The sequence below is a fragment of the Patagioenas fasciata genome, chromosome Z, assembly GCF_037038585.1.
Source record: "Patagioenas fasciata isolate bPatFas1 chromosome Z, bPatFas1.hap1, whole genome shotgun sequence".
NCBI lineage: Eukaryota > Metazoa > Chordata > Aves > Columbiformes > Columbidae > Patagioenas > Patagioenas fasciata.
The window spans coordinates 68,232,548-68,260,097 of NC_092560.1; the positions used below are offsets into that span (position 1 = coordinate 68,232,548).

Consider the following 27,550-nt stretch of genomic DNA (forward strand, 5'->3'; position numbering starts at 1 on the left):
AGGAGAAAGAAAACAATATATAGCCCTGTTTGCAATTACTTAATAGCAGGTGTTCCTTTTCCCTTAAGCTAGGCTGCTGCTGATTTTAAACTCTGCATTCTTACTGTTTCTTTAATACTGCCTGTTCTCCTCTTATTTACCAGCAGGCTTTGCTCTAATTTCCCAGAATATCAGATAATACAAAATTTCACCATATATCTTGTCTGTAAAAAGAACTTAACTTGTTCATAGAGAAAGAGTGCCATCGACCAACAAACAACAAGGGAGATGCTGCTTTGTTTGATTTAAGTCCCACTGGGTGCACGGTGCTTTCTTGAAATGAAGAGGAAAGCATTGTTTCTGTGTTAGAGAACTTATACTTTTGGCCCATCTCTATTATGATGGATACATACAATAACATAGACCTTATCTATATCTGGTATATCTGGAGGCTTCAGTCTAGAAAGAAGTTGTCTATTTTGGTACTTCTGAGACCAGCTATGCACACAGGTGCCCCATCTGGTGTCCCTTTAACTCAGCCTCAGGTAGTAAAGCTTTGCAATACTCTTATCTTGTTTATATAAAACTAAAATACTGGCTCACCTGCTGCCCAGACTGCTTTTTTAACAAAGGGACTTATTTTGCTCATCTTATAAACTCATGGATCTTACAGTGACAAGCCACCCATGGTTTGTTTTCAGTTACAAGCTTGCCTATGCACTCGAGAGCAACACTTCAATCTGGAGTTCACTGGGCCACATGAATGAAGCAATAACCTGAAAACTGTATCATCCCTGCCCCATCCTTTTTTTTTTTTTTCCCCCCTCTCTCTTTTAAATTAACCTTAATTAGGTCCAAGTGTGGAAACAGAGCAGTTTGTGTGGTTTGCAGTCTCACCCTATCCATGTTACAACCCACTGGAGTCTGAACCTCAGTTCTTATTTTTCTCTAAGCAAGAATATGTCCTCAGATATTTCTTTTGACCCCACTCAGTTCAGATTAAGACCTCTGTTAATTTCTGAAATTGCGTGGTGAGTAATTTACTAAAAATAGTCTTGTCTGTGTTTTGAGCCCCTCCCATGCAGACTACTAGGAATAGCTATTGCCTGTGCCTGAAAAGCTTTAGAATCACATTTTTTAATGCAAGGAATGGATTAGTTTCGGCAAAATGGTCATGGTTTATCACCCGTTGGCTTTTTTTTCTTTGTAGAAGTACAAAATCCCTTATAAAGCTTGTGGAACAATTAACTTTCTGGGATATTGTGTGAATTTCTATACTGAAACAAACTTTTCACATGTGTCATGGTATCTGAATCAGTAGCTGGCAGGCTTATGTCATTGCCAGTCAGTATGGAACATAGAATCACTCTGAGGAACAGCAATGCCAGGGAAGTGTATGGAATACTTAATGAGGAAACAGTATAATATTTAATACAGAAACAAGCTGAAATTCATTTGGTATGTTCGTTATTTCATATCTACCTACTCCTCCTTTTTTTTTCTGTTCTGTATTTAATCACCATTAAAAGGTGGCTTGATCTGTGCCCTGAAGCCTGCTTGTTTTACTTTAAAGACACTTTCGTGAGTGCATACATTTTGTTTATAAGATTTTGAAATTTAAGGCATCTTTTGATTAATTACCCTCTGTTATGTTTAGTTTATATACTATAGGCACTGTCATTTTTAGATTGCTTGGCATCACCAGAGTCCTGCATACTCATTAGTAGGGCCAGAGCTCCTTTAGACAGTGCAGATCTCTGACAAACTCTTGAATAGCAAAATATACCTGAGTCTTACTCTCTCATTTACTTGTCATGTAGAAAAATACTAATCCTGACTCCATATGTAAGTCCAGGAATGGTAAGTGACTTGAAGTTCAATATCCTGCAGAAAACAATACATGATACAATAGTGGTTTCATACCACAGGTAAGCTGTTAATTCTTTCTTCTCAAATGCGTGAAATACATATTTGTAGCTATCACAAATGGGAATATTTGGCCTTAAAATAAACCATTTGTTTACAAGAAGACTTGCCATTTTGATTTAAGCACTGTTTTTTCCATATAGTGTAGATACAGTTGAATGTTAGAGCTAACCTTCTCTCTCAGCTAGAAGGGAAGGGTGAAAATCTCTTTTTTTAGCTGACTGCAATTTCTTCCAGACTCTGTAAAGTCTCGAGTGAATGTGTGAAGCTGTAATGATATGAAATAAAAACTTAATTACACATGAACTTCTCACCAAAATGTTTCTAAAATTCTTTTACTCTCTCTAATTGAAGTAAAATAGGAACATATTATTTGTAAACATTTGTAAAAACTTTTCTCAGTTTGTAAAAACATTTTAATAAGTAGACTTTGCCCTTATGTATCTAATAATAGTGTTGTAGGAATTTTAGCTTAAAGATACAAGCCTTCCAGCTTTTGTAGGATACGTATTTTTTAGAATATCGAATGTAGTTTGGGAGGAGGAGGAAATAAAAGAGAAACTCGTGGGTCCATAAGGACTTTCATTTACTGTCAGTGGAAACTACTTATCCAATCAGAGTATAATAATAGACAAAACCATATAATATGTATAGAATAATTTACTTGCCTGATTATCTTGCCAGCTCTGTTCTCCTTTCACACTTAATTTCAATTCAGTTTCTGTTCAGTAAAACTGTTCTGTAGAAATCAAGATTTAATTTTGACTTTGGAAGTATTAACATTTAAGATAATAGTTTTGAGTGCAAAATAACACGATTCTTCCTGAAAACAGGTACCAATTTGCATTCATGTCATTAAAAAATTATATTTATATTATAAATAACAGTTTATATCTGTGGAATTAAATCCATGTAAGCTAATTATTTCTGCATTTTTAATCAGTAGGAATTTAATAAGAAGATGCAGAATGGAGACACTGGTGCATGTGCATTGTATAACTTGATGAATGCTAAATATAATAGAAATTTAAGTCAGTATTAAAATGTCCTATCACCCACTAATTCAAGTTGTAGAGTGAGATACATTTCTCTCGCAATGTCAGAAATACAGCAGAATAAAAGCAAAATTTTGACAATTGTGCTGCAAATGCTTAATGTAATTTAAAGTGGAATGAAAATCTTGCACAACAGTATTTTTGGTTAATGAACACCAGAAAGGCATGGAAGGTCATGATGACAGCCACATCTTACTTTCTTTAAAAGAACCGAGTTTTTCCATCTAGTTAAGTGTCAAAGCCAAAGACAACATTTTCTATACATGGAGAAACAGATTCAGTATTGGCTTGCAGAAAGCCTCATTATTGTAAATTAGTTAGAGGATAGAAGTGGAGGCTCAAAATTAAGCCCTGACTTGTTGAGATCATGACCATCTTCAGACACTTCACAATTCCTGCTGCGATTACTGTTCTTCAGCTTCCCATGCAGAATGCCAAAGAGCTGGGAAGGGGGCCTGCTGGCCTTCCAGAGACTGTGCTTGTGTTTCAGTTTAATAACATTAAATACCAGTTTTATCTGTTCCCTATACAGATGGCCAAAGGCTATGTGCCCATAGGACGTGCTTAGCTTTTGGAAATACCATAATTCAACCAGTCTTCTGCTGCATAGATACCCCTCCATGACATCCATTGAGCTCTATTCATGAGATTCTTCTGTCTTAAATGTTACTATTTGTTTACTAAAAGCCTGCTAAGACACTTTGAAATCTACATGAGCTACTTAGCTTATATCTCCTGCAGGAATCATTACTTGAAAAATAATATAATAGCAAAGAAAATACTAAAATTAAACTATGTACAGTGACTGAAAAGCCTATAATGTTCTAGCCTAGGATGTGGGCTATAAGGGCATACTTTATTATAAAACAAAACCGCTTTTCCATGACTAGAAATTAGCAAATGGTGTTTGCTGGCCAAAACACAAATGCACATGTTGACATGATGAAGGGTGATTAACAGTGCCTTCTGCTGGGAGGCAGCTGTTAAGTTTTTCAGGTGTCTGTTTACCTAGCAGTAGCAGAAGCTGCCTGGCTGTAGCTGGAGTATTCTCTTTCCCAGATAATACCACGACCAGCAAGAGCTAGGCCAGGCTAACGTGTCTACAGAAGCTTTGCGAGGACTCTGCTGAACAAGTGTTCTTCCCAGATGGCTCATACGTGGAACTGAGTACACCACCAATGGCCTTTCCACTGTTTGCTTTGGTTAATAAACAGTATGAAAGATAGATTTTGAAACAAATAGCAGAATTGTTTGCTTCACCATGTTAGAAAATAAACTAAGAGACAAGAGTCCTGGGTGTCAGTTGTCACTCACTGTGAAGCAGGCTGTGGGGTGGGTATGATACCAGGTAAGAGAAAGAGGTCTGTAATAAGCAGGAGGCTGGATTTTTGCAAATAATTCATAGGTTGTTTGTGTTTTGTACAAGATAACATGAATGTTATGGTAGTATACTTCTAAATTCAATTCATATGATGAAATATGACCATGAGGGATGCTGGGAATCTGAGCCTCACATTAATACTACCTAAAATGTGTGTATCATTTAAGAATTGATGTTAGTACTTATGTGGACATAGCCTCCCTGAGCAGATCGTTTTGTAATTTTAATGTGTTGTTTGTTTTACTTAAGGAATCCGCTGGAGGGGATATTCAATCTCCTTTAACGCCGGAAAGTATTAATGGGACAGATGACGAGAGAGTGACGCCAGAAGTGACGCAGAACTCAGAACCAAGGGCTGAACCAACCCAGAACGCATTGCCATTTACCCATAGGTACAGATTCCATTCCCACATCCTGATTAAGTGATACCTGTTTCCTTCCTTGTTAAAGGGGCATTCTCCCATACTGTGTGAAAACAAAGCAAACCCAGCTCCTCCCTCCCCAGGAAAAGCTGGAGTGGCTTTTAGATTCGCAATATAATCTTTGTTTTAAGAAAATAAAAAACCAACACAAACCTGTATGAGAAAATCTCTTGCAATAAGATTTGGGGGAATGTGACCTTATAGTTTAATGGACTTAATGTGAGCCCTTGAATACTGGTGAGTGCAGGTGTCCCTTTAACAGGAAGCATTATTTCAGTGGCTGAGGTCTTAGTAAAATTGACTACTTCACAGAATAAACCAATTAAATTATTTTGCACACATTCATTAAATGACTGATAGGATGGGATGTCAGCCTTTCATTGACAAGTTTTTGGAAGAAAAGGGACTCTTACAACACTTCTGGATTATGAAGTTTAAAGCAGCCTTTAATTGAACAGTTCTCTGACAGTTGAAAACATTTTTCAACTTTTTTTGAATAGTGAGAGAAACTTTCTGCTTCAGACTGAATTATAATTTGTTGCAGTAGGAATGCTGTGCTCTATTGTTCTTTAAGAAAGCTAGGTCTTTTTATTTAATGATACAAATTGACTAAAAAAGAGTTGATAGATATAGCTTGACTATTAGAAATGTTTGTAAACGGGTCACTCAATAAAACATATAATGTATTGAGACCATGGAGAGTAACAGAAACATTTAGTAAACTTAGAAATAGAAATACTAGATTTATTTTTTTAAATATTGTCTAATTCAGTTTAAATAGAGCTTGAGGTCTCTTGACCAAAGGCTGGGGAATACTAGGATGTCAGATATGTCATGCAATTCAGAATGAGCAACCATAGAATTGAAATTGTGCAGGACATGTTTTTTGTAAGAGATTAACACTATTAAACGTATCTGGAAAAAAAATAGACATTTTCAAATCACAAAAAAATTATACTTTTGCACTAGTTTTTTAACAGAGTGATTGTGTTTATTTTTATACTTCATCTGTCACCAGTGCATCTATTATATATTTTAGAAGAAATGGTGCTTTGTAAGAGTGCTATGTGCATGTTGAAGGAGTATTATAAATGTTGCACATCTATCAGTGTTCTGTAATGAGTTCATTCAAACTGTTTACCAATATTTTTGTGAAAAGGAGTTGTGATAAAGTCCACATGTGAGTAGTGTTGTTTGTTTGGTTTTTTTTTTTTTTTTCCCTAAATGATAGCTGCAAGATCTTATCTGTCATTCTGCATCTGTAAATATGTTTTCTGGTATGCCAATATAGTAACTACTCTTTGCTCTGCATTGAGCATGACTGAAGATGTTTTGAAACTACCCAGTTGTAAAATTTGATGGTCTAGAATAGAGGTTACAAAACTTTCACATGCTTCACATTTTGTATCTACTTCATGGATGCAGTGTGAGTGCCTGGTTTTAGTTTTCTGTCCTGTTAAATACCACTAGGTAGAAATGGTCTTCTAACAATAACTCTGCATTTTGAATGTAATTTCTCATGATGATTCTCAAAAGACCAGAGTTTTGTCTTGTCTTAATGGTAGGTTCAGATTTGTTAGTGAGCTGTTACTGAAGAAAATGCAAATTTTTTTAACCCTTTGAAATAAATTGATTTTTGGACTAGATAAGATTTTTGTTATAAGTAAATAAAAATTATTTATTTATTATTAAAAAAGGTGCATGAAACACATGCATGAAAGAGATGGAAAGAAAAGTGTCTGGTATTGTGTTAGTCCTGGATAAACAGGCATGTTTTTGTAGTGGTATTTCATAATACTCAATTGACAACTAGGTAGACATACTGAGCAGCTTGTGCTGGCTGAAAGGGTGCTCTCTGTATACAGTCTCTTTGCCCTGATTTAAAAGAAAAAAATGCTAAAAAAACAAACCAAAACAAGAAAGATCTTACAGCCTGATCATTGGAGACTCTGGGCTTTTCCCGTGTTGGGGTACAGAAGGGGATTGTGGTCCTCCTTATTCCCTCCCTGTCTGAAGATGCTGAGTGTTGGTGGCACTCCATGTGTGATGGAGAGAAGTTTCCTTCTGCACTGTGATAACTCCTGCTGATCACGGAGCCTCTTCCTCCTGCACCCTGCGTTTCAGCAAAGGTGAAGTTTAGCCAGTGCTTCTGGGTGAGGAGGGTAGCACTGGAATGGCATTTGAGTGTTGTCTTGTGCTCGGCAATGCTTTTTACATCTTTGCCTTGACTTCAGGAGCTGTTGATCAGTCGCTAGGTGCTTTTCAAAAGAAAAGGCGTTGTGGTCTTTCCTCCAGTGAGCTCAGCTGTAGGGACATGGCAATCACTGGATATGCTTCACTGAAAAAACACTACCATTGCAAGTTCATTTCTTCCATAAATAGGAAAGCTGTGTCCTGCGCTGGCACAGGCAGTATGTGCTTATTCTGTGGTGGACCAGACAGAGCAGTCCTCAGTGCAGGCTGGAGCACCAGAAAGGCAGGTGTGGGACTGCATGGCAGGAGCCCCAGCAGCTGTGAGGCAGGTGTTGGAGCTTCATGGGCAGGATGATGTGGTAAGGGGGACTGGTGGGGTTGGAGCTGCCTTGCTGCCAAGAGGATCAGCAAGCTGGGCCGAGCACAGGGGGCTCTGCGGCAGATGACAGGGTTAAAGGCTTGAAGGGGCCCGCTGTCAAAACAGCTATCTATGTAGGTCAGAGGTTTTCATGTCTTTGTATGAACTGGAAGGGTCTGACAGGAGTTAACAAGGTCAGAAATCACAGGTGTGGAGGTCCTGCTTTAGTGTACATCTTACTACTTACTTCTAATCTGCACACCCAAAAAATGTTCAATTTGATTTTTTGATAACACATCCTCACTGGCCAGATAGGTTCTCTTCTGCAAGCATTCCCTGTGTTTTTTATGTCTTAGTCTAAGAAGTTGGGACCTGTTATTTCAGCAGCTTTAGTGTAGACTACTTTGGTATTTATAGTTATCTTCTGATCACTTAAACCCAAAAAATGAAAAACAGCATTACTTAAATCACCAGATTTTTGTTATTAGAACTCACATTTCTTATTATTTCAGTAAATAATTGTGAGTATTGAAATGAACATTTTCCAGTAGATGTCTAAAATTCTGTTCATATTCCATGAGCATAACAGAGCGGAAGTCTAGTTGCTTCAATTTATCCTCATCTGGAAAGTCCTAATGCTGTTCACAAGCAGTGCACCACTAGTCAACTGCTTGAGAGATAAGGGTATTAAACAGTTACGAGCCTTGCACAGAAGATGAACTCTTGTAATTAAAGATCTTGACTCTTCAAACTATTTATGATGGTTAGTGTTGAATTATGAAGCAATATTACTTGGGATCTCCCACACCCTATAATATACTATAGCCTGAGCACTGCTCTCATGAGTAAATGTTGTCAGAACAAATTAAAATTAAATGTAGCCTAAGCCCAGCATTAGAATTTCTAAAAATCTTGGCTGAGGCACTGATGATCCTTTTTATGAAAGATAGCTAGTCCAGGAAGGCTTTTTTCTAGCAGAAGCTAGTTAATCAAATCTAATATTTAAAATATTTACAACTTAAAAGTATCTCTTTTCATTCTTAAGTAAATTTTACTTTACTCAAACATCTTTGTTGTTTAAAAAATATTTTCCATATTCTTTAAGTTGTGATGTTTTTTTCCAACTGAAAACTGTTGATCATAAAATGGGTTTGGCAAAAAAAAGCTGCTAAAATTTTTTTATTACTTCTGATGTGACTGGCTTTTAAATAAAAGTTTCAATCATGATGGTGCATAGTATGCAATTCCTGGTTGTCTGAATAAACCCAACGAAATACTATACTAAGTTCATTCAACCTTAGAATATAATTCAAATATTAAACCGGAGTAGTGTATCTGGTGAAGTCTGCAACTGCTGCTTGGGGCTTTTTGGTAACTGGTGAACTTGCTCCTTCACCCTTGAAAAGAATACATTTGTTTATAACAAGATTTATTCCATTTTTGGCACCTTATGAAGCTGATAAAAGACACTTTCAGAAGCAAAATATAAGAGGATTCTTCTGGGACAAATCTCGAAAGTCTTCAGTTTTCTGTTAACCGTGACTTTGAACCTGTTACCTCGTATTTTCTTGTAATACGTAAACTTGGAATTCTATTACATGTTTTGATCAGACAATATATATTTGTGTGTTTGCTTGTTCATTAAAATTCCTATTTTTGTATTCAAACAAGTTTTTAATAGGGCATTTGGATTCGTTGCCTTAGTGAAAATGGACTTATTTTAAATGATGTTTATATCCTTGATATGTTATTGTCTAGATAGCTTATCATTTAATAATGCTGCATGTAAATCCAATGCTGTACAACAAAGAAAAAACAAAAATCTTGCTGCTAGTTCATGTTCCTTCACTGAGTTTTCATTAAAAGTTGTATGCAGAAATCTGTTTAGTAGATCTTTCACTTTGTGTATTAAAATTACTCACGTCTACAAGCTTAAATATTTTAGTTATCTTACAGTATAGGCATTTGTGGACCATGCTGAACTGTTAAGCTGGCTTTAAGGAAGAGTTTTGATTTAATAATTTTTGTACTATTTTTAATTTGAACTTATACTCGGTTTCTAGTATTTGGATGTGCTTTATAGGGTTATACGTAGCTTCCTTACCAAGTATTTCTGGGGGTATGTATTACTTTTTAAAATTATTGGGTTTGAATGTTATTTAACCTGATCACAGGATAGTTTCTTGTTTTGAGGAAACTCAGGAGCTCTGTAATACAAGCTCCTGCTCAAAGGAGATCGGCCATGAGATCAGACCAGGCTGCTCTAAGCTTTATCCCGTTGGGTTTTGAAAACTTTCAAGAGTGAAGACCACTAAAGCCAGGCTTTCTAAAAAAGGTTTCTCTGTAACACAAAAGGCAGCAGCTGTCTTCATGTTGCAGAGTACTATAATGAACTGTGACATTTTAGGGCACAATGGAGGAACTCTGGTAAATTCAATTACTCAGTTGAGAAAAGATTATTATTTCTTGAGGCACACTCAGAGAAAAAGCTCAAAAGTGTTATGTTCCTGCTGTCAGTGTAAGTGAAGACCTGGTTAATATAGCAACTTAGACGCAGGTCTTGATTTCACCTCAACCAACATTTGTTGTTATGGAGGTCTTAGCTGTACTGTGCTTTGGTGTCTTATGCTCCACTGGTGAAAGCCTGGTGGTCTCTGGAAGAAGCATACAGGGTAGGATTTGTTTCCCCTCCCTCCTATACCCAGTTCTTGCTGCTTCCTGCACTTTGCACTTCTGCTGAAGCTGCTGGGCTCTAGCTCAAGTACCCATCCTTGAAAATCAAAAGTTCTTGCTAGGAAATTATTAGTTTGAAAGGAAAATCTTACCTTGTGTTTGTGCAACTTTTTTCCATACTTCTGATTTCCTAATTGTGACAATTTCTGAAAATTTTGGAATATATAGCAAGCCATTACATGGTTTTAAACCAGTAACATGTCAGAGCATAATACAGCTTTTCCTGTGATATTTTCACAAGGTATCTCTAGTAATGGAGGGAGAGGTGGAAAGGACTTGTATCTGCTGTTGGAAGAATGGTCATGGTCTGTGCATTGCTCAGCTCTTCAAAATGAAGAAAGTCTGCAATTAATAGAGCTAATTTTAATGGCTGGGGAAATGGATGAGATCCAAGACAAAAAATAGCCTTACACTTAATTTCACCATCTCCCTTGTGCACCCAAACACGTTGCAGTCTGGATCACCTGAATTACCTACCTCCTGGTGTTTATTTAGTGAGAGCTCCAGGGGTGATTCAGACAATATGAGCTGGGTGTTTGAAACTAGGTGTCCTCAGGGACAAGTAAGCATTCTTGAAACATATCTGTCAAGTATGTTCTTAGAAGAGGAATATGATCCTTCTACAATTCATATTAAAAAAAATTCCAAACAACAAAACAACCAAACAGATACTACTTGTACTGTGTAATTTTTACCACTTTAATCACATCAATAAGAAAAACAAGCCCAGTAAAAAATGAATGAACATTTTCTAAAATACATCTATTGTATTCAACCTATCTAAAATATGGATGACATTAAAAGCTTGTTAATACTTCAGCAACTGTAAGCCTTGGCTCTGTGAATTAGGATATACGATACTTGACACTTAGATTCTGTAGGGTGATTTTTTGTTTTTGTTTAATCTATTAATTCACAATAATTAATTTTGTTAGATATTTTCAAGAGTATAGTTTTCTGAAATGTTTCATTCATTTTAGAAGTCTACTCTTGGCACACTGATTTTTTTAGACATTTTTAGGCCTTGGTGGAGGAGCTGTTCTCTTCATTCTAGATTTTCCTAGTAATTTAGTTGAAAAATGAACTTTTTCTCCTTTGCAGTTTGATACCAGTGTGTATGCTTGTTTAAATTTGTGAGCAGTGTCTGTGAAGTCTGTTTCATGGTTTAATTTGTACATATATTATTTAGAATCTGCTGTTTTGTGAGTTGTAAGCTCAAACATGCAATCATCTTTTCAAGAAGAATTAAAATAATAGTTGTGGAAGATCTAATGTAGACATTTGGTACCTCATGCTTTCTTTACTCGTACTTCCATCAGTGTTTCTGATATTGTTTAGTGTCATCATAGTGCTATCATACTGCCAACCAGTAAGTAAGGATAAGCTGCACACTGAACTTTCCTCGGGCACCATGAAGGAGTACAAGGTGTTGTATTTAATACAACAGAGACCTCTCTGGGTAAATTTTGCTCAGATTAGGTCAGCATTTCCAACTATAACCGGTGTCTTTTCCAAAGTTTTTTTCAAGACTGAGAAGTGTCATTAGTATTAAAGAGAACAGACACCAAAGAAGTGCTACAGGTCTCAATACACTTTTCTCCAGAAAAAAACACAATGAAAAATTTTGAGAGGAAAAAGCCACTTTGTAGAATTAGTTTTTATTTAAAATTGTCTGTGGAAAGACTTAACACTTTGAAAGAACAAATATCATACCTTGTTTGGATTGGAAGCCTCAGTGCATACTTACCATTTTTCAGCCACCCATTGAAGAAACAGAAAAGGAAAGCCAGTAATACCTGAAGTTACCAGGGGAAAAAAAATCCACATAGCAATTAATGCCCTGAGTCTCAAATGAATTTTGTTAGTCATGACCCTCAAAAAGTGAACTCTTTTGTGAAAAACAAAGGCAGAGGGGATGTTTTGCAGAACAAACATATTTTTCACTAAGTTGGATCACTCAAACTTCACTTTCTCCTCCGTGTTGGTTAGGACAGTTGATGCATGAAAGTATTTTATGACTGAGATAACGTGAACCATTCATGCCCATATCTTCAGCCTGGGACTAGTTCTTGATGAGGAGATGGGGTCTTTTTTCAGAGCCTGGAATTTGGCTTTGTAACAAGGCTTTCCTATGGCAGTCTGTTCTGCAGGTAAGAGTACCACAAAGTTTACATCCATCTGCATACCCACATGCTTTGCCTCTCCAAAGAGACCTCTTCAAATTATGCCCCAATAGCCACTCAAAAGTATAAGTTAGAACATAAAGACTCCTTAGAGTTGGTGTGTAGCTGCTTCATTTCAAATGCAAGACTGAGTGCGCTTAACTTTACCAACACAAAATACAAAGCTTATACAGCCATCTATATGTGTAGTCAAATGCTAAACAAACTTTTCCAGACTTGTTCATGTACTGTTTTCTGTCACTAAATGGACTCTGTAGTTATAAGCAGGTTCTATGAAACTGGAAAACAGTCTAGACTTGAGTTTTGGGCTACATATTCCCATCCACATAGACACTATTGAAAAGGTTACACAGTTTTAAAGAAAGGAAATTAAAGAGAATTGAAGATTTGTTGCCTTCAGATCACTTTTAAGTGTGCTGCAGAACAATCCACATCACTATCTTATTTGGATTCTTTTATATTTTATTCATCTTAAGGTTCACTTACTGTCAACTTTGGATTATTTTGTAAAATCAATATACAGAACATGGATGAATGTGTGTAACTTACAGTCATTGTAGTCATGGTAGAATGCCTCTGTCATATTCCTTAGAAGTAAATAAAATTGCAGTGTTTCTGAAAAGTTTTAAGTTCAAAGTCCACAAGCTAAAAAACAGCTTTAAAAAAACTCAGAAAGCAAGAGAAAACTTGACCTTTCGTCAGTTTTGGTATATTAAAATATATTATAACTCATAGCAATAATATATTCTCAAAATGCAGCCTACTCTTTTAAAGCCTACATAAACCTGCCCCGCAAAGCCATGCTTCCTTCAATATTTGTGACATGTTTTTAAGGAAGAAACATCTCCAGTTGTTCAGTTGTTCCTGTACTTTAATATCGTCATCCACATTTTTTACAATGAGGGTGATGAGACACCAGAATATGTTGCTTGGAGAAGTTGTGGATGCCCCATCATTGGGAGTATCCAAGGTCACTTTGGGGCTTTGAGCAGCCACTTGTATTGGAAGGTATCCCTGCCTATGGGAGAGAGCTTGGACTACATTATCTTTAAAGGTTCCTTCCTACCCAAACCATTCTGTTTTTCTGTACCAGGATTAGTTTCCTACTTTACTGAGAAAACAGGCTAAAATTAAGTCACCTGAAACAAAACCCTCTCCAACTCCAGCAAAATAATTACAACAAAACCCAAAGCTTTCAGTTAGTGGCTCTTTTGTAATGTATGCTCTTTGTGCTTCTAAGTCACTTGGACCCTCTACCCTGCACCATGTATAGCATCTGGTTTTCCTGCTCTTCTGAAAGATCTCTGTGTTGCTGTATGTCATCCATCTGCTTTACTTTAAGATAAAGCATATACATTAAGGTTTTTAGGCAGTGGGGCCAAACCCAGTGCAATACTTGAGAAAAGTATTTTTTAAAAGGTGTGGTGGGGAACGAAAGTCTGTAACTGAGTACATTTTAGTGCAGGTGAAGCACCACTGAATGCATTTGATTGATACCTGTTGAGTCTTTGTCTTACTAATACAAACAATTTACTCTGCTTTCTGTGTCATCTCAGGTGTAGTGGTGGATCATGACATTACATGGACTTCTCATATGAGCAGATAGATAGATAGATAGATAGATAGATAGATAGATAGATATCCACATCTGAAATCTTACATATGCTGTGTGGTTATGGTTTCACTGCTCTCCAAAAGGCCTGAGGATGAACATACACCTATGATGGCACCAGTAATGACTAAACAATTACTATTCTTGAAACAGTGTAGAACTCATTTTTCTCAAAATTACAAGCAGAATTTAAATTACTGTACTTTTGCCCTTTAACAACTCTCATTGGAGATTAAATGATCATTTTACTTTATGGATTTTTATATTCTTTTTAGGCTTTTCTGTTTTACTCCCTTCTTAGCTGTCCCCTCTTCTTGGAGAAGAGGTATGCTCAGGAAACAGAAATCAGTCTGGCTAGCACCATCTTCTGCAAATGTTTAAGCTTAAGAGCCTGTTACTCATTTTATTCCTGCTGTCATTTATAAGGATACCATTAGATATGACGTAGGGAAATTTACCCTACATCTGACCTGAATTAGAAGCTGCCAAGCATTTTAAGTCATGGAGTGTTTCCAGTTTAAGTCTTAGTGAATTATTATCTGTGGATTCTCTTAAAATAATCTACATGGATTATAGGATCCAAGGGGTTTGCCATTTATAAAATGCTTAGGTGGTGCTAATAATGCTCATATGGACTTAAAAATTAGCTAATTTTTATTCAGGGAACTTTCTCCTAGGAGATTGACCATGAATGTCAGAGCCAATGATAGCTGGCAACAAATTTTAAGTTATGGATTCTTATCCTGTTGAAGAGTTGAGATAGATATACTGCTGTGCCAAATTCTGCTTGTGTTAAAATGAAGCAGAGATAGAGCTTAAGTTTAGGAGGTGGCTGTAGCTCCTATTCTTTGCTACCTCACTGATGATGTTAAATCTTCAGAATTCGCAACTGTAATTAGCAATTCTACCTTGAGCAGCTGGGATGGGGTCCTCCAGCGGTCACACAAAAGGAGGACTGGATATTGCTGCACAAAGGCTTCTGTGCCCTGGAATATTTTTCATTTCCAGACACATGTGGCTTAGGAACTAACTGGGCTGTGTCTGTTGACTTCTCCAGTTCACAGACAACATACAGTTGTCTGCGTGGTGCAGAGAAATCACGGTGAACTTGATGAAACCACTTGCTAGTCTTAGATATTTATTGATAGGGTTCAGCCTCTGCCCACTTAGTGAAAAAAAGCATATTTTAAAACTAAAATTAGACAACTTTTTGGACTGTGTCGTTTTTGTCAGACAAATTAAGATTGCTAAAGATTACTCTCTTATTTAGAGGGAGGCTTTACAAGTAAACCTAGTTGAGGTAGTAATTCCTTTGGAGAATGCTGTGGCCTGGGTCCTTTGTGAGAGAAAGAGCAAATTCTGCCACGTCTACATGAAACTGAGGTCAACAAATGACACCTGAGGGTCTTGCATGGTGCCTGATCCATTTCCTCACAGATAGGCACCTAAGACCAATCTGATGAAGTGCCATTGCAGGGTACTTAACCTCTCTTAGCTTTTAGATATCTAAACCAGAGGAAGATCAGTTTCATCCGCTAAGCTCTCTTTACCAGGCCCGGCCTTTAATCGTACTTCCTGCCAACATTATGATCCTGTGTTTCCTGTTTTACATGGAGACAACATAGTATTCGGTTCCCCAGCACTGCTGTCAGCTTGCTGTTGCTCCCTGCTGGGCTCCTACATTCACTCTTCTGACTTTCCAGGTTGTTGTTCCTGTCCAGATAGCATAAGCCCCCAGAAGATCAGGGTAAAAGTTTGTTGATCAATAACAGTCCAAAGCTGCTTTATTGTAAGCGACTTCACATTGTATCTGAACATGCAAACAGTATTCAGGCTCCACCTGAACAAGTTGTGTTATTGAACATAGTCGTGTCATGTTGTTTATTTTCTGTCATGTTGTAGTAGGCAGACCCCTTGCAGTGAAACTGCAATAGCATTGACCTGTGTCCTGCAGACACAGGTAGAGGTTAGGGGCAGGCACACATAAACAGAGAAGAGGAATATTTTGTCTATCAAAAATATGAAGTACTTAACACATTGCTAAGGTAAGAGTTAACTTGAAGAATAAAGTAAGGAATACACCTAAATGGAGATCAACATTTCCTCTAGTTTTCCATCAGCTCTATGCTTTAGGAAAGCTTTCTGTATCTAAAGTCACATCTTCTGAGTTCCTTTAATATCCCTGTAAGATGCCAGTGACATTTTGTAGTACAGGTAGAAAGTGTTTTGTCTTGATCAGTGCTTTGATCATACAATGAGGGGCACTGTTGAGATGAATCTAAGTTGCTGAATAGCACTTCGGTGAGATGTGGACAACTGGCAATTCATAAGTATCATCAAGGTATTTTACAGTGACACCAAACAGCCATCAAGTTTTATCTGTAATGAATTGGCTTGGCACAAATCAGCAATGAGCTAGAATATAAGAGGGTTTTTTTAATCAGCTCTTAAACCATTCGGCAAATGAAGAAAGCTGGAGCTGAGTGAAGGTGCTGAAATAAAATATCTGGGATCTCTAGGACTGTTTTCTCAAGTGCACCATAATAAAACATTACATGTGGTCCATTTGTTGTGATGAACTTCAATGGTAGGGTTGTTCCTTTGCAGATCTTACTCTGTGGCACTGTGGTGTAATGATGTTCTGTCTTCCTGTCATTAAATGCAAAGGGTTTGGTTTTGAAATTAAAGTTAAAATAGTGGAAACCATTCTTCTGGGAGACTGCAACCACACAGGAAATTAAGAAGTAATTTTATTTGAGCAACACAGCTCAGACAAAAAAAACCAACCCAAAACGCTAAAATTTAATTGACTGAACTGCAGTTAAGTTACCCAACCCCATAGTTTGGCAAAGGAAGAATTTTTTTTTCCCCTTACTATAGTGAAAATAGGTCTAGAAATAAGATATGATTTTGTTGTCTGAAGCCAAATGCTTTTTCATGTAGGCAATACAATCAAATTAAGTAGGCCTGAATTTTAAGAGGAGAGCTAAAATAGTTTTGTACATGCCCGAAGTGTGATCTAACTGATCGCTATGTATGAGCGTGACTTACCTGTTCACTTTATTTAGGAAGTACTCAGAAATTTAAAACTAAAGTAATTACATGACAACACCAATTGTACAGCACATTCTTTCTACACCCTCCAGAGATTTTATTATTCTTGTTTAATTCTACTTTAGTACTTTCGGGATCACTTGTGCTGGGCTTATGCTCAGCACAGCGGGAGGCTCAGGAAAGCTGTCTTTTAAATGTCTTCATATCATGCTCTTTGCCCCGTCCTTTCCCTAGTCTATGTGCCTTATCAGGGAAAGTGAAAATGAGCTCACAATGTTAGAAAACAGACCTGCTGAAACAGTACGGTGGCACACAGGCATAGCCTCGTGAAAGGATGGCAGCTCAGCATGTGCTCTGCTGCCCAGGAATTCACATCTAGCAAAACTCATGTGCAGCCTCATACATGTTGGGCTTGTGATGAGCTAAGTAAGATGGGCAGGGAGAGAAGTGGGGAGCCAAGTTTTATATTCTTCTTTGAAACTGTTGGACCGATTAAGAGTCGAAGTGGGAAGAAAGGTCTATAAATTATATTCTTAACCTCCAACTGAGTTTTTGAGCCAAATCATCTGACCTATGTGTTATTCTCACGAGAAGCTGAAGGAAACCTGAGATTGCTTAGTCTAGGCTGAGTAATAAGAACTAGCAACTACCAGTGAATTAAGGAAGGTGCCATGTTAGGTTTTTTCTTAAAAACTGTGAATTTTTTACAATAGGGGAGAGAGAAAAACTTATATAGGGACTGATTCCTCTGAGTATTAACCTGTAATTCATAGAAGTGTCCATATCAGAGACTTCTCATGTAATAAATTTTATCTTTTATTTTATCCATTTAATCTCCTTTTAGTAAACTTGACCCTAGGATCAACATAGAGCAAGAAATTAATTATTTTCTTGGATTCAGATTTGGTTTAAACCAGGCAAATTTAATACTTCAATTCTCGTAAAAAGCCAGGATGGAAAAACACAAGTTGCAGTATCATCTTATAAGTGTTACAACTCACTTCCAAGTTGTTTTGTTCAAATGTATACATCAATAAATGTTTTAGTGTGATCATATAGTTGATGTGACTTACTGCTTGCTCTTCAAAGTACTTGTGACAGCTCCATAGATAGTTTAGCTTGGGCTTTATATAAAGGCTATTGAGTCTTAAGTAATTGTATGGCTATCACAGTGGATAAATGAGACTTAATTAAATTTGCAATGCTGTCACATAGCTTCTCTTCCCTTAATGGATTTGAATTATTTTGTTGTCCAGATGTAAACTGACAGTTCATCTACTGCACTAGCTGTGCAATTAATGTATGTAGTCATATTTACGGGGATAAACAAACTGGCAATTGTAATGCAAAAATGAATTGCACTAATAGTTATTATTTGATATTGTAAGATAACCTAATGCACTTGCTGGGTAGAAGCCAAGTAGTTATAATTCAGAGTCTTTATGCAACTGCCTAATCACATATTTCTGTAGGTCACCCTATATTATGTCTTTCTGCTGCTGGTAGTGGAGCTCTGGGGCCCTGCATCTGTAATGATTGTTTTGCCAAGTTTAGTGTTTGATATTAAAGTAAGTCAGGAACCAGCATTAAGGGGTCTTAGAGGCTGAGCTCTCCTGCAGTATCCCTAACAGAGGATCAACTAAAATCTTAAATAGGCACTTGCAGATCTTTCACACTCCTGACAGCTGCTGGTAGAACACACTACACCTAAATCTGTGACAGTGCCTAGAAATGCAAGCAGAGGCTCATGCTGAGGAGCTCCAGCCCTTGCACATGGTGCATATCAGGTTTACAGGTTTTGGGAGAGGTCCCTTTAGCCAAGCTCGCTGTTCTACACATGGCTGCCATTACTCAAAGCTCTTACAGTCTTCTCTCTGTGGTTGCAAAGCTGAGTATCTCTGCTGAGCGCCAGAAAATCCATCTGTAGCTGCAGCAGCCTCATGGGCCCCATCTATATGGCTAAACAGAAGGGCCTTGGCACTGACGGCTGTGGGCCGAACCATTTCCATGTGCTACAGCAGTGACACGGGATTTCTTCTGCACCCATGCAGTGTCCTTGCAGCTGTAGGACAGTTACTGTTTCATATGCAGTCCTTTTGCAGTTCCACGTACCTGTGATAATCTGAGGGCTGCATTGCCACCCACCAGAGCAGGGTTTTCCTTGGACAAAAGCACAAATGTGTGTTGCATGCCCAGAAGTGTTTCAGATAGGCAAGGGAAGGTTGCAGATCACATGAAGCTTTGGAAGACCGTAGAGATGGAAAGGTGCTGAACTTGACCATGCAAACTGAACTTGGGATCTGCCTGGCCAGCTGACATGGACCGAGGCAGTTTGCAGAGAACACCAGCTCCCTGGTCCGTATGCCCTTCAGAAGCTCAGGGCGTTCTGGCCCTGTTTTGCTTAGTGGTGGAGGTGTGGTCATTGGGAGAAAAGTTATTCCTTGTCCTTACTACCACAGTGTTTTTGTGGTGAAGCTGGGGAAGTTTCTCAAACTCACCAAGGTGTAATTGAGAGCAAGGTTCAGTGAAACTCTTAAAATCAGAATAGCACTCAATAAATGAGCGCCCAGGTAAGAGAAGCGTAGGGCAGTCAAATACTCTATTCTCTTCTGTTGCATTGCTGACAGAGTGCAGATTTGTTCAATGGACACAGAAACTGTTGTTATCGGTAGGATTTTTGAAAGAAACACAGGGTTTTGTCTAGCCAGGGGCCTCAGCAAAATTAATCACTGCTGATTCAAAGTGTGAACTTACAGTTAAACTGCTTCAAATTCCTGTGTGTACAAATGAGTTCCAGAATGAAAGTGGCTGTAATTCAGATCATTGTAGTGTCTGGGTCATGGTGTGCTGGTATCTGACTTGCCGATAACCACATCATCTAATTGCTTTCATAAAGTGATTAAGTGTCATAAGAGCCCAAGTCAATTTGACTTTCTTCGCAGCCAAATACCTAGTCATTTTAGAAAATGGGATGTAAGTTCCTAAATAACTTAGGTTGCTTTTGAAAATGTAGTTTCGTTGGAATATTTGAAGTACTCAGCAGCATAGCAAAAGCCAGGAATTATGCCTGGTGTTCAATGCACTGAAAAACTTACTGAATATCGATAATTGGTGAAAAATATGAGGTACATTGCAAGTGTGAGAATAAACTATTTCCAGTTAAATCAATAAGCAATTTCACTAAAGTAACAAGGGCAAATCTTTTTATACTTTTTCAGAATATGTGATAAGATTTTAGGTCTGCAAGGTCTCACAGGCATGAGAATAAAATACTTGTTGAGGTACTGATAAGCAATTTCAGTAAGGGAGCAAGAACAAATATTTTAAAATTTTTTATAGTATGTGATGTTAGGTCTACAAGATTTTAATGCCTAGTGCAAAAAAAAAAAAAGCTAAAAATCAATTAGATATGCTTGCTCTTGCAAAGGGCTAAAACTTATAAGACAGAGTTACTGATTTTGGTTTATGCTCAGTGGCCTTCACGAAAATATAACCTATTGTCTCTCCACTGTATAAAATTAAATGACTGAGACAAAAATGATACCTTTTTAAAAGAATAAAATTAAAGTGGAGCCTCTTCAGAGAAATAAGGGATTTTCTTAGTGCTACTGTGATTAAAATGGTTAAACACAAGTCTTTTGCATTGTGATGCAGTGTACAAAAGACATGCATAAACCTGTTCTTAACAGTGTAAGTTTAACGAGAAACAGAGTTTAAATGTCACCGGTGTAGATAACACCCAGCATACACTAACAGACAATATAAGAAGCTTGGAAACTTTGTTGTGGAGAAGCGCGACTGTTCTATTTGTCACCCAATTTAATTTGGGTCAGGACTGCGATCTAAGTCACTGGTTGATAAGGATCATAGCTGAAGCATTAATTTTGTGTTAATACCCAATCTTCTGCATCCCATGGAGTGCCTTTCAGGAGCTCTTCTGTTGCTGTTGACTCTTGGTGTTTCAATAAGCAGCAAACACCACCATACTTGGTCTTTTTTTTCTCTGGCTTTGTCTTCTGCAGGAATACTGTGCTGAGTTGCCATAGAGAACATTTCTGTGAAATTTCCTTCCTTGAAAAGTCAGTCTATTCCTCAGCGATAAGCCTGCATATTGAAAGATGGTCCATCTTGTGGTCATTTCCATGGGCCTTGTGATGAATGAAGACTGCATTACAAAATACAGCACATGGGTTTAGGTGGTGGATCTAAATAGGGTATAGCCACCAACTTGCATTGCATAGTGGTCTTGCTATATAGTGGAAAGAGTCAGTAACATTACTCAGCCTCTTTGGTCATCTTCATGCATCAAGTTTGCAAAGATACTGACCCTTCCTCAGTGAGCTGATAAAGCATAGCACATGAGATGCCTAAGAACAGGACTGCCTGTAACAGAACTGGAAAGGCAACTCTTCCATCTGTGGGCTTCATGGTACTTCAGACGATTCAGAATTTGAGGGCATGGTCAAACTGAAAGTCTGAATGGAAGCAGAAGATCATATATGAAACACCTTGAAAGATAAATCTGTAATAGCTCCATAAGCACTCCTCTGCCCAAATTTGCAGAAAAAGCTTCTGCTTTTCTGTCTTCTACAGTGACATATAAATTGGGAGTTCAACCATATTGTAGCTCTGAGTTGAGCAAAACAGTGTGCAAAACAAAACAAAATAGATCCTGGAGTGGGATAAACCTTCAACATTTGTAGAGAATGATAGACTTTCAGAAAACCTGCTGGTTTCAGCCATTCAGCTGTTCAGCACTTCCAGTAGGTGTGTGTGACTTTATTAGTCACCTCACTTAAAGTACCACGTGCTTTAAGGGCCTCCTTCATCTTTTTTGCTATGATTGAATTTGTCATGTAACCAGTCCAAAGAGCTGATTCACAACTATGTTTCTCTGGTTTTGTGCTGATGTAACTCCATTAAGATCATGTAGATATTCCTTATCCCAAAGGGAAGAACACATCTTTCATGCTCTGTTAATGTTTCTACTTCTCTCCCCAGGGGAGCTATCCTCCTTTGCTAAGAATTCTTTTGAATACTCCAATTAAGGATAAGAATCTCTTTGAATATTAATTAGTTTCTCATTGTCCCTACTAAAAATATTTAACTCAAAGCAATTTCCTGGTAATTACCTCTTGATTGTAACTTTGAGAGGATTTACCCTTTTAAAATAAATCCCAGTTTGTCAATAAGACTTTCTTTTGTATGTGTCCAGTTAGTCACAACTACAGATAAGAAAATAAGTGGTAGCTGTGAAGAGACAATTTTGTTTTCTTTATTAAGTTTTCTTCTCAGAATAGGTGTCATTCTTACTGTGGTTTACCCTCTTTTGCTGGTCTTTAATTATTTAACTACACTGTGGATGACTGTGTCCCTCATGTACATAAGTTTGGAGTCTTCAGTGGCTGAATCTACTGAGCTTGTAGAAGCAGAGGGCTTTGTGCAAAGACTAAAATGGCAGAACAACTCAAAACTTTTATTTCTTGCGTCTTTCTGGAATGGGGAGACAGGGCCTGATTCACTCCACTGCTTGCTCTTCAGCTTCCCACTCATTGTAGGACTCCTAATTAGGTATAATTAAATCAATGACAAAACCCCTTTCTGTTTCCAATTTTGCTTTGAATGTTCAGGAGAGAGGGAGAAATTTCTGCGTCATTATGAAGAGTGTATGGTACATTGGACTAACAGCAGGACGAACTCTAAACCCATCATGTTTAAATCCTTTCTGTCATGGAGTAGTTTGACACGCTTAATAGATGGCCAAAGAAGATGCATTTTGAAATCTCTGAAAAGGGGTGAAATTCCCAAAATGCCTGTTTAAAATTTCTTTGAAATCAGGACCTGAAGTGAGGAGCTTAACTCTCATTCTCAGCATGAATGAGAGGAGAATTCTTGTGAGCTTTTAGGAATACCTCGAGGGATACTGCACTGATCTTCTGTGCCAGAAAAGTCAACATCTCCATCTAATAGGCCAGTCACATCATTCCAATGTAGGGAATAGCAAGTATAGCCCGTTGCAGAGATCTCACCCTTCCAGCCTGAGACCTAAGTATTATCTAAAGCTTATTTTCATATGGAGGATTTTGTAAGGACCTTGTGCAGAATTCCTTCCCAAATGCACCAGGGAGTTCTACATAAACCCAAACATTTGCCTTACACTTCTGAAGAAAAGGAGCTGCACTGCTTGAGTTCACTAGAGCTCTTAGATGCTGCTGTAACAGAACCAAATTATTCACAACCCCCCTTTGCTTCCTTAAGCATGAAGAGCTGCTCTGTAAGGCTCACCAGCAAGGCTACCAGAGGGGATCACCCCTTGTTTCCAGCACGGCTAGTGCCTCGTTACCAGCTTGTTGATGTACCTCTCTCCTGGTTGGTAATGCTGACTCCACCAGACTCTTGGGCTGCTTCCAACACATGCCACTGTTTATCATCTGGGCAGCAGCTACAGGAACTCGACTCTGTTCATATTTATCAAGTCTTGTGGATTTAGTTACTACACCAGATGCCAAATTTTGCAGTGAAAGTAATCCATTCTCTGCTCAGCTGAATTCCTCCTCATTTCTGCTGTCCCAGCACAGTGCTGCTCACCATACACCTGCAGTGCAGATCCCGGTGACACCTGAAGAAAAGAATTTATGTCGTCTTGAGTAACAGTAGTCTTTGAAACCATGACTACGCTGTCGTAAGAAATCCAGTTTTAAATTAATTCATTTTATGCACTGAATACCATATTAAACCCATAAAATATTAATAAAGCAGAATTCTGCACACACATTATGTCTTTAAATGTGAAATAAAGTTTAAACCATACTGCATGGTGTTGGTGCTGCATACAACTCGGCAAACAGTGCGTAATCAATACTGGTTCAAAAATCAGAAAGCATCTCTTTATTTGAACTGCTTTTGTTTCTTTGTTTCATGAAGGCATCTCTCAAAATAACTTCATTCTGAATGCAACTCATTAACGTGTGCTCCCTGCCCCCTGCCTTCGCAAGCCTTCTCCAACTGGCTAAACATGGTGGCTGGAGCTTTTCGGATTAATTTTCCTTAAGTGACCTGCTTTGCAGAGAAAGATAATCATGCATTTATAGCCCCTGGCATTCTATTCAGGTCACAGATGGACAGATAGCAAAGCCATTGCTCAGTGACTTACTGGGGTTGTAACTAATCCCCAATGGGCAAGGAGATTCGCTTGATGTTAATTGGTCAGAATGGCTTTAAGTATGGAAGATCACTGACTCCTACTTTAATTTTCAGGGAGTGTCACAGTTAGGCTGCGTGATACCAGCCAGCAGTGTTTCGTGGTAGTGATCGAATTACTGGATGCCGTAGATGTTAAATATCTGACTTCGAACCCTTTGCCTTGATGGTGGAGCACCATGCGGTGTTTCGACTGTGGACATGCCTGGGGTTACACACATATCAGATACCGTGGCCAGCACCAACAGTCAGAGATTCAGGGGAGTGTTGACCTTTTGCATGCTAAAATGTGCTTACAACATGAACAGTTGTCATTGTAAAGATAATTTTCTATGCAATGAGACCTAAACCTCTCTTTATGAAAGCATTTTTTGTATAGCATGATCAGTTGAGCCAATAAAATTAATATTTTGCTATTATCCGTTAGCGGCCCATTCTCCCTCTCGTGTTTGGCAATAATCTATTGATGTGTGCAAAACAGCTTACTCTCTTATTATCAGATGTTCAGAAATTTCACAAAGGAAATGACCAGGCTTTGTTCTCTGTTCAGGTATTTTTAAAAGTTTGATGGAGCTTTTCACGCTGAGAAACAAGCAACAAGTAGGACTGTTCAGGATATCTCTTTTTGAAGGACCATCTTGAAACTTTGACTCTGCCAGGCAGTCAGTGATGTTAATTCTGACAGGTCTGAAGAAATGAATTATGAAATTGTGACACTGCCAGCAAAGGGATAGATGACTTTCAGGAAAAAAAGAAAAAAAAAAGAATAAAAATAAAAAAATAAATCTGTATGCAGATTGAATTCTTCCACCACAGGAGTGCAAATGTGTATTTCTGCATCCCCCAATACACAGATAGTGTTTTTCTTTTTGCACTTCTGTGCAAAACTGAAAGGTGTTCTGGTAGAAGTTGCATTGCAGTTTGGATCGCTTTGATCACTGAGTAGGTGTTCTTATTTCATGTACTTCCTAGAGCAAATAATCTCAGAACGCCTGAGATATTTACAGCTCTTAAGACAACCTGAGAGAGTGGTGTGTGTAATTTCTTTGACAGAATCTAATGCATCCAGGGCAAAGTCAATACTGTTTAGCAAAAAGCCTTTCAAACAGGAATTAAGTAAAAGGTTTTAGAGAGAACGAGTATGTGCAGTCCTCCTGTGCTGTCCTGAGGGACTGTAGCGCAGATATTCCACCATCAAAATTCTGGCCATGGGCTCTAGCAGTTGTTGGAAGCCCTTTGAATTTTCCACACATGTCCTTCAACTTCTGGATCTACATGTTCCCCCTCCCAGGTGTTAGCCCCAGCATCTTCTCTTCCAAGGGAGAGTTCTCATTGAACCAATGTAGCTCTACAGATATAGGCATCAATGCAGATACTCTTAGTCTAGTTTAGGAAAAGCCTGCTGTATATGTGCTTTTGTCTGGTCCTAAAATAATTAATCTAAACCCAAGTAAATACAGTTTTAACCAAAATAATCCACAAAGCATAATTTTAATTGTCTTTTTTGTTGTTGTTGCTTTGAGTTTGTCAAGGAATTATTTGAAAAAAGTCAGTCAGTACTTCCAGGATTGGTTATTGGCTATTTTAATCAAATTACAGTTTTATGAAACAAAAAATTCACATCCTTGATTCTGTTTCCTGATATGATATCCATCACATGATTGTATTTATGTGAGAGAATGTGGAGTTTGTAAGAAGAAACACAATAAGTCTAAATAGTTGAGAAGCCATTGTGTTATCAGATACAAAACTAGACTAATTTAAGTAATACGTTTTTATTTTATGGAACTATAGTACAATCTATAGAACATACAGTAAAAATTATTTATAGAAAAAAAGCACATGCAACAAACTAATAACTTTGGCATTACAGTAGACGTGTTCTTGTGCACTATGTAGACCTCTTAGGGATAAAAAGTACGATTGAAAAATAATACTGGTGCATTTCTATTGAAAATAACCAATTTTAAAATAACCAGCTCCAAAATAACCAATTTAAAAATAACCAGCTCCAAATAAACTTTCTGGATTTTGAAGTAGGGTAGCCATAGAAGTAATAGAAAATATGTGCTTCATATTTAATGCTGACATTCCAGTACACAAGCAATAACTTAAGAGCTCCTGACTGTTTTCTTGGCAGGGTAGTAAGGGCACTGGGCAAAGGTGGAGGTGAAACACAGCATGAATCCCCCTTGCATTATCACTCAGCAGCACCTGGGAGTCTTGTCTTCTGGCATCATCATGGGTTAGAAGTTTACCTTTTATCATTGTGGGTTTACAAATAATTACTTGGAAAAAAAATCCCTTCGCTTTTCTGTTTGCATATTAAATTAGGATATTAAGTGATGAAACAGTTCTCATCATGTGACTGTCCCGGATACAAAGCTTTTGATCTGCTGCGTTACATCAGTATAAAATCTGGTGTGTATGTGTCTTTTGTGGGGAAAGATGAGTAGTAAGGCACATTTTGTAAACATGCACAGGTGCCATGCACACAAAATTCGCTACCAGACCTGCCAGAGCAGGACTACTAAATAGAACTGCTTGCATGAAATGTCTGGAATGGATATTTGCTTGCCAGATCAGAACATCAAGGAGGAGTTATTAATACGATAATGAACTAGACTTTTTTTTTTTTTCGTTATTTTTACAGAATTTGTTGCTCTGTTGTGCTATTGTAAGTGAAAAGTAAATCTGATTAGAGGAATAGAGGAGTAGACATTATTAGAGAAATTTGTTCTCATCTTCAATATGTGAGTCAGTGTTCACTGATGAAGTAGGATTGTCATTATTTTAGTGTAGTCATCTAAAATTTACAGATTCCAGTGGTGAACTTCTAATTAGTTGAATAGATCACGAAATGCTAGAGCATTTTTGAAAGAACCTGTATTCCTCTTCCAAAGGAACTTGTGTGCTTGTTCAAGGGGACAAAGCAACATCTTTGGAAGGAAATGCTAGAGCCTGGAAGAATCACACAAAATGTTTTAGTGAAAAAGTAGATGTGATCTGAAGTGGTAGGTAATGGCTGGTTGGGTTTGAACACCTAAGAAGCACTTAGAGGAGTCATAACATTTTGGAAATACACTTCAGTGGGGTGGGCTGTGCATATCATGAAATGGAAGAAAGAAACTGGATGCACAAAATGGTGGCAGAATGTTTCATTGTTTATACGTACAAAGGTCACATAAACCTATAAACTTACATCCAAAATAGTATTAAGTTATAATTAAATTAAGCATATTAAAATATGTTTATTATCATAAATAATTAAATTATGGTAATTCATCATAATTCATCACAAAACTGTATACAAAATCATTTTGACCAGAGTTACAGGTGTTTGGTTTTCCATGATGCATTTAATAGTAAGCCAGTGAGACGAAATATTTTCTCTGTGTATTTTCCATGTAGGTGTGCACCTCATATGCTGTTAGCATTATACAAGTAAGCATTA

The 27,550-nt window shown here is 37.7% G+C and overlaps 1 protein-coding gene across 3 annotated transcripts in view; it reads left to right on the forward strand.

Annotated features, from left to right (window-relative positions):
• Window positions 1-27,550, forward strand: part of HOMER1 (homer scaffold protein 1) — a 97,061-nt gene that overhangs the window by 39,931 nt on the left and 29,580 nt on the right. For all 3 annotated transcript variants that reach the window (XM_065860333.2, XM_065860334.2, XM_071802825.1), the window contains one exon: window positions 4,591-4,733. In XM_065860333.2, coding sequence (XP_065716405.1) covers window positions 4,591-4,733 — 143 coding nt within the window. The remainder of the gene's footprint in view (window positions 1-4,590; window positions 4,734-27,550) is intronic.